The sequence below is a fragment of the Cryptomeria japonica genome, chromosome 4 (assembly GCF_030272615.1).
Source record: "Cryptomeria japonica chromosome 4, Sugi_1.0, whole genome shotgun sequence".
Lineage (NCBI taxonomy): Eukaryota > Viridiplantae > Streptophyta > Pinopsida > Cupressales > Cupressaceae > Cryptomeria > Cryptomeria japonica.
This window is the reverse complement of record NC_081408.1, coordinates 99,918,704-99,932,710: the sequence shown is the minus strand read 5'-3', so window position 1 is coordinate 99,932,710 and position 14,007 is coordinate 99,918,704. Positions and strand designations below refer to the sequence as shown.

The 14,007-nt window shown below is 38.6% G+C and overlaps 1 protein-coding gene across 1 annotated transcript in view; it reads right to left on the bottom strand.

Annotated features, from left to right (window-relative positions):
* Positions 1–440: 440 nt before the first annotated feature.
* Positions 441–14,007, bottom strand: part of LOC131032907 (lipoyl synthase, chloroplastic) — a 49,818-nt gene continuing 36,251 nt past the window's right edge. The window contains exons 5-7 of the mRNA XM_057964008.2: positions 2,410–2,581; positions 1,189–1,299; positions 441–983 (exon numbers count right to left, since the gene is read on the bottom strand). Of these exons, the coding sequence (XP_057819991.1) occupies positions 900–983; positions 1,189–1,299; positions 2,410–2,581 (367 nt within the window). The 3' untranslated portion in view covers positions 441–899. The remainder of the gene's footprint in view (positions 984–1,188; positions 1,300–2,409; positions 2,582–14,007) is intronic.

Below are 14,007 nucleotides of genomic sequence, written 5' to 3'. Positions count from 1 at the left end.
ATATTAGAAAAGAAAAGCAAATCCTATTTGAAAATTAGGATTCACAAATTAGGTATTTAGGTTTTTTTATGAAATATTTACATCCAGCAAACTTTCTTTTCTTTTCTTTGCAATTAGAGATAATTTGTGTTGTTTTTTTTTCAAATTAGTAAACAATGTAGAATCATATACCTTAACTCTATACAAATCTATCATAAAACATTACCGAAATCTAATATGCTGATTGAATGCTACGATTTTTAAAATGGATATATCATTTTGATGAAAGAATTTTTTGTTAATTTTTTTTAATTGGGGGAAGCCTAATTTAGAATTAGGGAACCTTGATTTGGATTTTTAACACACTGATTCAGAAATTGTAACAGGGCCTAATTTGCAGAGCCTGAATCAAAAGTACACGGTAGTTACGATTATCAATCTCTCAACTTGATACATATGGCTTACTTTAAAGGTTTTTTGGATTAAAAGTCTATTTTGAGGCATGACAAAACAAAGCATTTTTCATCATCAGAGCTTCTTAGCATCCGAGATGGGTATATGGGAATTACATGGGACCATCTGACCCTACATGGCAAATGCAAGACACCCTCATGCGATTTGCTCAGTTCTTACCAAATATGAATTGTTGTTGTAAACAAGCATATCTGCACTCGGCATGTTGCAAGCTCCTGTGATAAATCATCTCCAATAAAATCATGTTTACATTAACTGAATAATATTATGAAAAATGGGTAATACAGTTCTGTATTGCAACTTGCAATAATGTAGTGATAATTAAGGTCATATTAGGAATCACTCTATGAATTATAGAGATAAGCTGCATTATATTACACTTTCCAACCTCCTAGGCCGCATCATTTGTTTTATAACATTAGTTACCAAAACATGAATCGATGTATCTACAAAGAAGTAGATTCAGCAGCCTTCTGCACTCTGAGCATACTTTCTATAAAAAATTCTCCAGCTCTGTACGATGATCTAACCTGTAAGTCCAACAAAAAGAAAAAATTATGTCTCCGCTTGCCCCTAAGTTTCTGACAATTTCAACCAAATGATATAACACATATGGCACTAATATGGAAGGAATGATAGAATTTGTCCAATTTCTATCTTGATTAATGAGAATATATTTCAACTTTAAGTTCAAAACAAAATATAAACAAGGAACTACAGTGCAAGAAGCTCTACCAAAGGTCCACTTGCAACATATCTAAATCCAATGGACTCGCCATATTCTTTCCAGAAGGCAAACTTTTCAGGAGTAACGTACTCTTTCACTGTCAAATGCAAAGGCGTTGGCTGCAGAACAACAGAGTTTAGCTTAAAATTATGAGACCTGGTCTAAATGTCAATTTATGATAAAAATATTTACAGCTTGTAAATGAAATGAAAATAAATCACCACATTATCTATTGTCATGTTCCTATAGCTTAATTAATTTATCAACAAAGATAACAAATAGACATTCGATGGAATCTGGATGATCGTCTTCATTATAACCATTGGTACATCAAAAATTCAGAATACAACATGATAATAATAAAAAATGATTCGGCGTTGGTTGTGATATCTATCCTTCGCAGACATGCCTCTTCTCTTCAAAAAGTTTTTACTTTCCATCAAGGCTTTAGGAACGAGACAAATATGTTTTCCAATCTGATATGTTGAGTGGCAGAGTTTGTGATATGCTCTTATTAATACAAATCAGATAAAATAGAAAATGTAACTTCAAAGAATGAGAATTCATGGCTGAAAATGTTAGATCTTAAAAAAAACCTCCAGCTGCTGAATTTGCTCCAACCTTGAATCAAGTTCCTTTGAACAACTGTACACTTAATCAAAACTTTTTTGTTTCCGAAATGAAAGGTTTATACAAATAATCAACTTGGATATTTTATAGGCTCTTTTTGGAGTTATCTGCTTGCCTCCACCTTTTGGCAGCAATGGGGATTATTCGCTCTTGATGACCATCTCCAATGATGCTCATGCATATATAAACAGCTAGAAATAACTAATATTTTATTTCATCATCCGTAAACATGTACCATCTGAGACATTCAGAAGTTTGCAGGGATATGTCTTAAAGTTCAAAAGATATCCTCCTTTTGAAAATGGTTCCAAAAATCACTTATAGCTTCATTTAAGCCCTTAAGAATTTTACAACACTAAAGATAGCATGCTTTACAAGTTAGGCCTCATCATTTTATTCAGGTATATCTGAGCCCTTCGTGTAAAAAGATAGAAGAGTGATTAGACTCAGGTTAGAACTCCAAGGACTATTAGAATTTGCGATGGATAAATGTACCAAAAATCTTGGAAGCTTATTGAAGAGCTCGCCTCTGTCTCCCTTTTAAAGGAGCAAAAAATAGTTCTAAACAATAAGAGAAAGTAAAAGGCGGATGTTCATACCTGCAAGTACTGTCCCAAAGTAAGGATGTCAACTCCAACAGCACGCAAGTCATGCATAGTTTCTTTTATCTCATTATCTGACTCTCCAAGACCTAGCATTATTGAAGACTTGGTAACCATTCCTTGTTTTGAAGCCTTGGCATGCTTCAATACAACCAAACTTTGATCATATCTGTACAATAACCAAGTCCTAAAGTAATTCCAAACTGCTCTTAAGTAATAAAACAGAACATACAATACACATCCAAAAATTTACTTGACTGTAAACACAAGTAAATTGCAAGCAACTTTTCGTACAGGAAGGAATGTTGAAATCCTACATATTGACTACGTATAACAGTGCAAACTGCAAAATCAAAATTTTAAGCACACAAAATTTCTACTGAATATTAAAAGGAAGTAGAGCATATTTCCATGATCCTGACAAGAAGTTAGCAAATTTCTGTCAACTTCTAGAATATGAAATATTGGTGAGCAATACAGCTAAATTCCTCTCCAAATGCCTACCTGCAACCATGAAAATCTGCCAACATTCGTTGTCCCAATTCTGTTTAACTAAATTTGAGCAGCTACAGGAAATGATTGTATCTCATTTCAAAAAAAAAGGCTAGATTTTCGTTTGATCCATTTACAAAAAGACTACATATGAATTCAACATATTTCTTATTCATTTTTACAAGTTTTATGGATAATGAAAAAATTGGACGTTATTTTTATTTCATTTGCAATGTCATAAGTTGGTTGAGACTCATGAGTCATAGTTGAGTGTGGCGTTTTGAGTAACTTACATTACTGGGTTTATTTAAATAGCATGGTTTCTCATAGATGTTTCAGTAAATTATACTAGTGTAAAATATTAATGCAAGTAAATTAAACAAATGAGTGGTTAAAAGCAAGGTAAGTTTCCAAGATGGGAAAGCAGGGGATGGCATGACATGTTTCTGGGATGGTGGCCCATATATATATATATATGGGAGAGAGAGAGATTCAAACATATAAGCTTTAATGTTTCTCAAATATACATATTAATAAAAAAAGATCAAAATATCAGGCAACAAAAGTAAATATTATGTTTATAATATATGGTTAAGAAGATGAAAGAATACAAACTTAGTATCTACAGAGGCCCCTAATTTTAGCAGACGAAAATAGAAGCAGTGAACATATGATGTGCCCAATTCGTTACTATGTAGAAAGTTAGAAACAATCGAAGAATGCTACCCAAAAATCCAGATTGTTCTCTTGATGATAGACACAAGTCGGCCTTGGAGTGAAAAGATGCACCCCTTGATCACTATAAAGATAAGATTTATCATTTCATTTGATCAATCCACGATATTCGTTTCAAAGCAGCGAATTTGTCTCCAAAAGGCAGCGATCTTGTCTCCACACCAGCACAAGGCGAATTTATCATTGCAGTCACAGCGAATTCACCAACATCAGCGATCATCAAAGCTACAAGATTGAAAAGGGAGGCAATTTCTGTGCCTTCAATCATCAGCAAACCTTCTGAGTCGGTGAATTTGAGAGTGCCACGGCAATATGCATCCATTGTTGGGGCGAATTTTACAAAATTGGGGGCAGATTTCAATACTAGCATCATTTAGGCATTCATCAACAATCATATCAGGCCTGAATTTGACATTTTTTGAAGCATTTTCATCAGGATCAGGTCTGATTCTGTGTGTCACAATCAAAAAATCAGGAATTCAAAAGACTTAAAGAAATTAAATTCCTCCCGATATTTGTTTTCAAAAACCCTTCATTTGATGATTCGTGTCTTGTAATTGAAATTCATTGTAATTTAATGATCATTTTGAATGAAGTCTGATTTTTCCAGTCTAAGGTTTATACCTACAACCTAGGATTTTAGCAATATAGAAGATTGTAATGAATTATCAGCCTTAGGCAACAAAATTGCTAACCTAGGTGATTAATTTCAGCTTGTACACATTGATATCATAATTAGAACTCTAACTTAGACAACTCTTTCAGGTAGAGCATGACAGCCCCAAAGGCAACAGTCACAAGACAAACTATCATCAAGGAGGATTCGAAGGAAGTGATGTTCGAATCGAAGATCACATCATTATGGAGCAATGTAGCAGACACCAACATAGGGCAATTTGACATGAAGAAGTTCCGGATTTTCAAAGAAGATGATTGAGAGCAGGATAATACAAGTAGCAAGCTTCCTCTCGGCTATCCAATACAATGAGTTGATAGTTGAGTGTGCTAAACACTATGATGCCAGCACTAAAACAATAGTAGCACCTGATGGTAGGGTACTTGCCTACCTATCCAAGACAGCCATCGGTGAAGCCTTCCACATACTGGATCACAAAGGCATGGTCTACAAAAGCAAAGGAGCACAAGCATTCTATGAGGATGACCCTGACAAATGCCTTGGCATAATCAACAAGTATTGGTTATTGAAGAGCAGACCTGACATATCTAAGATACCCAACAAACTTCACAGGATTGATTTTAAGGAAGAATTTGGTGATTTGATCACTTTGATCAACCGAGTTATGGGAATCTCCCAAGCATCCCAGTTTGAGAGTTGGATGTTCTACTTCATGGAAGCAGTGTATACTGGTGGAGAAAAGATTAACTGGGCGAGAATCATAAGCAACAATCTTGATCTACAATTGAAAAGGCTTGGGCGTACTAAGACATTCTACATGAGTTCATATCTCATATATTCACTTGCTAGAACTCATGAATATGCGGGATTGATGTATAGAGGGCTAGTTGGAATTGGAGCCGGAGAGATGAGAGCATGTGAATCCTACACGCAGCTGCATTACCCGGGCAAGACTCATTACAGGAGGGTGAACGATGCTTTCACCATGAACTTGACAAGAACACTGCAAGGTGGCATCCATCAAAGATTATCCCCACAAGGGAAAGAGTAAGTAAAGAAATACAGTGCATGGTATATCCAATTTCCCAAGTTTGCCTGTATAAGAGTTCAAGGATGTTCCTATCCGCCGTACATGCTACCATGCTATCCTACCAACAAGATGGTACTGCTGGAGTTAGTAAGACAAAATTGATTAACTTAAATCCGGGGATCCCGATCCTGTTAACTGTGAACCAGCCCCAGTCCTCGTTAATCTACCAACAGCAGTAGCTTCCGAATCAGCACCATTACTAGTAGCACATCGAGATCAGGATAGGAGGCCCCTAAAATTCTATGGGGTTGAAGATCCTATTCCAGTTTTGGATCCGTATCCAGCAGACCAAATGAAAGCACCACCAATTTCAGTAACAGCACTAGCAGTTGCATAAGACCCAGTTGATCGAGTTTATCGAGCACCACTTGTAGGGACATAGGAGGTGGTTGATCACCCAATAGCAAAGAGAGCCCTAGTATAAGTGACTGTTTTGGCACCAGAGACAAAGGTAGAAAAGCCTATTCGAGGAGACTGAAACCCCAACCTCAGATCCCACAGCAAAAGAAGAGGCAGTATAGATTGTAGCAGGGTCTCTAGTTGGGAGTTCAAGTTGCAGAGCTAGCTATTGACACTAGTGAACCAGCACCAGTGTATCTTTTTTAAGCAATTCCAGTTCCTGTGGCTTACCTAAGCAGACCCTGTTGATCCAAGACCACAAGCTTCGGTGGGGGTTGGGACAGACTAAGTCGAAAGAAGCACCAACGTACAGACACAAGACTGGTATTGCTTTTCCCATCTCATTTGGACAATCAATAGAAGTGTACCCATCCTTGCAGGCAGCTGAGAAATCAAAAGAAGAATTGAGATCCTATTCCCTTATTCTCTATTCTTCCAGAGAGAATTTTGATCCTCTATGGCAATATGAGAAGAGCTAATAAGATAAGGCACAAGCACAAGCTACAATTGGAAGACTATTGGATGAATGCCCAAGATCATTTAGAGATAAGGTGAAAGATGTGTTCAGGACTACCAATTGACATCGTTGGGATGTGTAAAGTTTTCAATATACCAAATCAAGCACAAGATAGTCGAAAATGCCTCCAGTTTGTGTATGAACGAGAGAAAGACAAGAAGGTAGAGGTCAATTGGATTGATGTCGAGATCACTGATTTGAAAGACTTGATGAAACCAGTCTTGGCATACACACGACGATGGGTAGTGTTGTGACCATTTCACACATCGCCCCATTAAAATGGGGACCCCCTCTTTTTGCTCGGTTTTGCCTGTTCTTCTCTCTGCTTTTTAGGGTTTTGGGTAAGTGAGCGAGTCGTCTGGACTAGGGTTAAGCCTTAGGGTTTCCATTTTGATGTTTTCAAGCCAAGGCCCAGTCCAATTTTGAATTATTGAGCATCCTCGCGTAGGTTGCAATTTTGAAATAGGGTGAATCTGTCAGGATGTCAAGTGAGTCTGTCTAGGTTCAGTCGGAATTTTGAAAGCAAGTCCAAATTTTGCCTAAGTGTTAATGATGGAATTGTGAATTTTTTGTCCGGGTGATTTTTGGCCAAATTTTGGAAATTTTGATAATTGATCCTAGGCATTGGAAATAGCCTAATTTTGCCTTGTGAAGTGACTGAAAGCCTAAATTCTTGATATTTTGGCCTATAGGGGTAAAATCGCTCCTGTCCCCCTCTCAGGGACCAGGGCAAAAAATCATATTTTTATGCATCTTAGTCATTGACTTGTTTCATTTGTCTTGTGCAAGGTCGCCAAGAGATGCAGTCGTACACGAATTGAAAGTTTTGAAGATTTTGACACTTAAAATTGGCAAGTTTTTCAAAGTTTAAGGTCAAATCGCTCCTGTCCCTCAGCCAGGGACCAGGGCGAAATGACTTACTTAGACCATTTTGACCTCATTTTGATCAAATTGAAGCATCAAGGACGCAATGGAAGGTGAAATCAACATGATGGAACGCCAGGATTTAGCCGTTTACAATGAAAAGATGAACTTTTGCCCTCAAGGACAAAAATCGCTCTTGTCCCTCACTGAAGGACCGGAGCTTGTTTCTTAAAATTGCACTGTCCTTGCAGGACCAAGACGATTTTTGGATTGGAAGATATCAAGGAGGGCATCTTTTGTCCATTGAATATAATTTGAAGAAATTTGCAAACAAGGAAATGTGCCAGAAGGACAAAATCGCTCCTGTCCCTCACTGAAGGACCGGAGCTTGAAATCCAAGATTGCTTTATCCTTGCAAGATTTTAATGATTTCGCGATTTGAGGGGAACATAGAAAGTGTGTTTTATCAGTTGAATATAATTTGAAAGTGCCATCATGAGGAAAACCGACCCAAGAAGTAAAATCGCTCCTGTCCCTCAGTCAGGGACCAGGGCGAATTTTAGAGATAGCTCCTGTCCCTCTCCAAGGGACCAGAGCGATTTCCTCCTAAGACAAATTTCCCACCAAGTTGGAGCGAGTTTCATGTCAAAGATGAGTGAAGGGGAGCATAATGAATCCATTGAAGACAAATTTGAAAGTTAGTAAAACGCAGATGAGCTTATAAGTGCAAGTTCGCTCCTGTCCTTCAGTCAAGGACCAGGGCGAAATCTTGGTTATTTAGCCTTCCCCTCTGAATTTTAATGAATCCAGGCCAAGGTGCATGATGGAGATGATGTTGAAGGTGCTTCGAGGGAAAGTAAAGTGTCAAAGACCATGAAAAGTGATGAAATTGCCCAAGGCGCTCCTGTCCCTCACCAAGGGACCAGAGCGAAATGTCCAAGTATGCTTAATTTTGAGGTGTCACTTCCGTTTCAAACGTTCAAGAAGGAGTAAGAGACACCATTTTATACTTTGAAGGCAATTGAAAGTTGATATGAACAAGGATTAGCCCAAGGAACAAAAGTTCGCTCCTGTCCTTCAGTCAAGGACCAGGGCGATATTCATAAAATCAATCATTTTCTTCCTAGATCACATCAAAGCAAGGTTACACAAGGTCTGAAATGTCTTTAGGAAGATGATAAACAAGGAGTTAATGATAAAAGTTGACAAATTTGAGCTAAAATACAAAGTTCGCCCCTGTCCTTCAGTCAAGGACCAGGGCGAAAATCACTTGAATGTCAAGTTTGCTTTGCAAAGGAGTTTAACATGTGTGAAACAAACAAGGTGATCATTGCCTACCTCACGAATCGATTTGGCAACTTAGAAAACAAGGACCAAGGAGTAAAAGCAAAAATCGCTCCTGTCCCTCACCAAGGGACCAGGGCGAAAATGGTCTAAAAGGCATCCCTTCCAAAGATGAAATAAGTCACACTCAAAATACCTAGCGAGAACCCCATTTTGGACGTAGGGGATGAGGTTTCAAGCATGAAAATGAAAGATGGAGGACCTAAAAACAAAGTTCGCTCCTGTCCCTCTCCCAGGGACTAGAGCGATATTGGTTGATATCCCTTATACCTCCTATGCTTAGGTGCCAATTTTTTTGGATTATATTAAATGCTAAATTTCGATAAACTGGAAATATTTAATTAAATTAGCATTTAATAACTCATTTAATAATTAATTTATGCCTTTTAAAAAAAAATCGAAACAAGTAATTACAAAGGCATTTTAATTAATTAATTAAATAAAATTGGAGCGCTTGGGTTATATTTCCATATTTTTACAAAGTCGGCCTCCATTTTATTTAAAATTTTATTATTATTTGCCTTATTTTCAAGTCGGCCTATGGGAGATTGTAGAGGTGAGCGCCTATAAAAGGGAGGAGTGATATAGCATTTTAAATCATCATTCAATCATTTTCACATGCGATTTTTGGAGAAGTGCGAAATTTTCCATCCAAGGAAGAGTGCGAATTTGGTTAGAGGTGGAGCGAATTCTCTATCAAGGCGTTGGAGACCCCAAAGTTGGTGGAGTTGACAAGAAAGGCGCCTTTGCTAGAGGAGGATCACGTTGAATACTTCAAACTTCGATTTTGCCTAGGCGAACTTCCTTATTTTTGCATCTTTTGTTAGAATTAGCTCTCAAAGTGAGGTATGGCGAAGTCTTCTTTTGTCTAAATTTTGAATTTTGATCGTCATAGTCTCAATCTAAATTTTGAATTTTGAAATTTTGAATTTCCAGTAGCTCAATCGCATTTAGGAAATGATAACTCAAAGACTTATCATGAAGTTTCCTAAATTCAATCTTTAATCTAAATCTATATTTTTACATTGCAAAATCTATTACTTATTGTGAAATGTTGTGTAGGTGTTACGATGGCGACCCCGAAGACAGGAGCATCCACCAATCGTCCAGCTCTCATGAAGGAAGATCAAAAGAATGAAGAATTGGAGACCAAGATCGTGTCTAAGTGGAGCAACATTGGAGATACCAACTTGGGAAACTTCAGTACGAAGAAGTTTCGAGAGGTCCCTTATATTGGCAAGCCATCACCTGTCGCCAGGAGGATAATTGAAAGTGGCATCATTAAGGCGGCCGGCTTCCCTCCAGCAATCCAGTGCCATGAGTTGATGATCGAGTGTGCTCGCCATTATGATCCCCAGTCAAGATCGATCGTGTCCAAGGAGGGAAACACTTTGGCTTACCTTTCAGAGGAGGCTATAAGTGAGGCTTTCCATCTTCCGGAGCACAGAGATATGATCTACAAAAGCATAGAAGGAGCCAGGTCCATGTATGAAGATGATCCAGACACTTGCCTAAGCATCATCAACAAGAATTGGTTACTCAAGAGTCGTCCTCGCCTGAGCAAGATTCCAAATACACCACATAGGATCGATTTCCACGAGGAGTACAGAGATTTGATAACACTGCTCAACCGAGTCACAGGAGCCCCTCAAGCCTTCTATTTCGAGAAATGGATGTTCTACTTCATCCAAGTGATAGTTCAGGGAAAAGGAACAATTCATTGGGCTAGAATGATTAGCCATTGCTTGGATGTACAGTTAAGGAGATTGAAGGCTACCAAGTCCTTCCACATGAGTTCATACGTCATATATGCCTTGATCAGGAGCTTTGAATATGCAGGATTACCTCACAGAGGAGTGATTGGAAGAGGACCCAGGGAGGTCAGAGTTTGTGATTCCTATGTTCACTTGCATCATCCGCCAGGAAGTAACTACAAGATAGTCAATGATACCTTCACGATGAACATCACCAGGACGTTGCAAGGCGGGATTCACAATAGGCTATCTCAGGATGCACAAGAGCTAGTAAAGAGGTACGGTGCTTGGTTTATCCAATTTCCGAAATTTACATATATTAGAGTCCATGGATGTCCTTCACCTCCATACATGTTGCCGAGATATCCGACAGACAGAATAGTGTTACTTGAGGTAACTAGACAGTTGGCAGCTTATGTGAAGGCATTCAGACACAGACATGGAAATGGAGTTCCTGTGCCTATCATATTAGGGAATTCAGTTGAGGTATGTCCTAATGCTCTAGCCATGGATGATGCAGAGAAGGAGTTAGCTTTATATTCATTTTCATTCTTTGCCTTAAGAGAAAGCTTTGATCCTTATGGGTATATAGAGGAGACAGTCGGAAGAAAATATAAGCATGAGTTTCAGATAGAAAACTTTGTGATGAATCTCTTAGATGATCTTGAAGTGAAAAGAAAGATGCATTCTAGATTGCCTTTAGACTTCATCAGGAAATGCAAGATTTACAGAGTGGCCGACCAAGCTCAGGACAGTGGCAGACATCTCCAATCATCTTATGACCGAGAAAGCAAATCAGTAAGGTTAGATTGGAATGAACCCGAGATTGTGGATCTAGATGCTTTGATGGCTCCAGTTTTGTCTTGTACTCGCAGATGGGTTGATGTGCAGCATCAGAAGTTGAGAGAGCAAGGCATATCTATGACTTTTACTTTAGAGGAAAGACCAGCTGAAGGAGGGGCAAGTGTAAGTGAAGGTAATCCTAATCCCAGAAACACAAGCGAAGGCAACCTTCGAAGCGTAAGTGAGGGCAATCTCCATCCAAGAGGCTCGAAGAGAAAAGAGCGACCTGAGAAAAGAGAATCCTCCAAGAAGAAGCAAGAGGCAAACTGAGATCGTTCATCCGACACATCTTCTTGACAAGAGAAGAGGACATTTGAAATGGAAGAGTCTATGGAATCAATGGTACAGAACGATAAACAGGAAGAAGGACAGGCACCTCGAAGGTCACCAAGTGGATCTCTCCAAGCTAATGAGCTACATGAAAATAGGGAAGATAATGAAGTAACATCTCCTCTCAGAGAAGAAGAAACATTACCTAAGGAGATACAGGTTAAAGAAACAAGATCTGCCATCCCAGATTGGTTAAAGGAAAGACTAACAAGGGTGATTGTGATCGAGGACGAAGATAATGTAATTGATTTAGAGAGCCTTGTCGGAAATTCTCAGGAAGTGACAGAAAAGAGGAAGGCTACTAAGATGTCCAAGATGATCCGAGATGAGACTGGATCCAGGAAATTGCAGATAGCTACACCAGCAATGGAAAGTATGAAGGTGAGATCCTCGCAGAGGAATATGATGTAGAGACATTTGAGCTTGGTCCACTCACAGCCGAGCAGACACTAGATGAGGCCACCGATTCATTTGAAGCATTGAAAGACAAGCTTAGGGAAGAAATGGAGAAAAATAGAAAGCTTGAGAGAGAGAGAGGTGCATGGAGAAGTTATTTTAGCCATCTCAATCAACCTTTGGGATGTCAGGATCCAGCAGTATCACCCGTACAGGCACTTCCCCTTCAATCAATTGGTGAAGCAGAGAGAGTCAGGAGTTTGGTCCAGCTTATGAGCTCTTGGATTGACAAATCTCATACTGTTGCTATGGAATTTGCAACGAGGATGATGCAGACCATTCATAGAGCTATCCAGGTTCTTGAGATCATCCACAACTTAATGATAACGGTAGCCACCTTTGCTCATACTAAAGATGTTATCATTCCTGTCCTGCAAGTAATCAGACAAACATCAAGGAAGGTCCTAGTACAAGAAAAGATAATGGATGGAGGACCTCATAGTTTACTTCAATGGTCAACCTTACTCCAGATGAAGGAAGTTCTCTTCGAGGACATCAGTACTAGATGCAATCATGTTGAGGAGGTTATCCACCCGATCCAGGATAGAGTGTTTGAGGTACTACGTACTATTCTTGGCAGGAGGATCGAAGTTGAGACAGATGTGGATCTACAAGAATTGGAAGAAAGGGTCAAGGTCATCTTTTGCAAGGATGCTAATATTATCACAGATGAGCAACGGGACCAGATGTTTGCTACCATGCTCCTGATTGAAAAAACCAAAGAACTTGAACCTGCATGGGACGCTACTCTCCTCAAGGCTTTTGATCAGGTCATCCACTTGGAAGAACGAATGAGGAATCTTCCCGAGATTCCAATTGCTGAGATCGAAGGAATCGTATCCAGATTCATTGCATATGCTAAAAAGGAGCATTGGAAAGGGAATAAGATTCTAGAAGAAAGGTTGTTATAGATGACATGGCACCTTAATTGTCATTGGTCTATGTCTCCTAGATTTTTGTGCCAAATTTAATATTTGGCTATGCATTTAATATTGTTCAGTAAAAAGGGGGCTATTTGTAATAAACCCTAATTAGGGTTTAGGTGTCATAATCTTGGCCATTGATCTTCTTTTTGATCTGGACCGTTCATTGTAATTGAGGATGCTATATATACCCTCATTTCTTCTCATTTTGTAACTAGAAATTAAGGAGTAACTAGAGATTTAGATATCAGCATTAGTGATTAGAGATTAGCAATTTGATAGAAGCAAGTTACTTTGTAGCAAGATTGAGCTTTGAAGAAGGAATTTCAAACAATTGTTGTTTATGATGACTTTGAGATCAATAAAATATTGAAGTTATGGTGTTTTATTGCAACTCTTGTGGTTATCTTCATGGTTGTTCACTTTCTTGAATCATTCTCAATCAAAGTAGTGTTTTAATTTGAAGGACAAAGTGTTGGACTTGATCTTTGGTAAGATTCACTTTCCAAACCACTAGCTTCTTGCTGATTGTAGGAACGCCTTGCGTGGTCAACTGGAAAAACTTGAATCACTTAAACCTTCAATCGTCATTGAACTTTGGATATGTACCTTTGTGGTAGTGTCTATGATCCTTGATGAATTGAAAGATCATTTTGTTACCTTAGAAGATCGCATCAATTTCAGTTGAGTTGTTATTTTATGGCAATATTGAAGTTGGTAGAATCTTGCCAAGTCTCGTCCACATTGAGTCATTCTTAGGCTTAGATTAGAATTAATCTCTTGTAAGCCCTCCTCTTTTGATCTTTTTTGAGAACTTGTTAGTATAGGAAATTCCACTTCGGAAACGTAAGGCCCCTTGATGACACAGCAATCACAACGACCACTGGTGCTTATCCACACGTAGAGACCCTACTTAAAAGAACATTGGAGTCACCCTGATTGATCCTTCTTGTGATATCTTCAGCAATCAGAGACTTTATTCAAGAGAGGATAAGGTACCCTTGGGTATTTTATTCTGTGTATGATTGTGTACAAAATACACGTCAACAGGTAGACATTCAAACTCAAAAGTTGAAAAGCCAGAATGCACAACTGATATTTGATTTGATGGGAGATTCGAACTCATCCAATGATGATATCAAAAGTATGAATGTTAGTGAAAATGCCACTTAGTCAGCTCACTCCAAAGGTTCGAAGAGGAAAGGTCATAT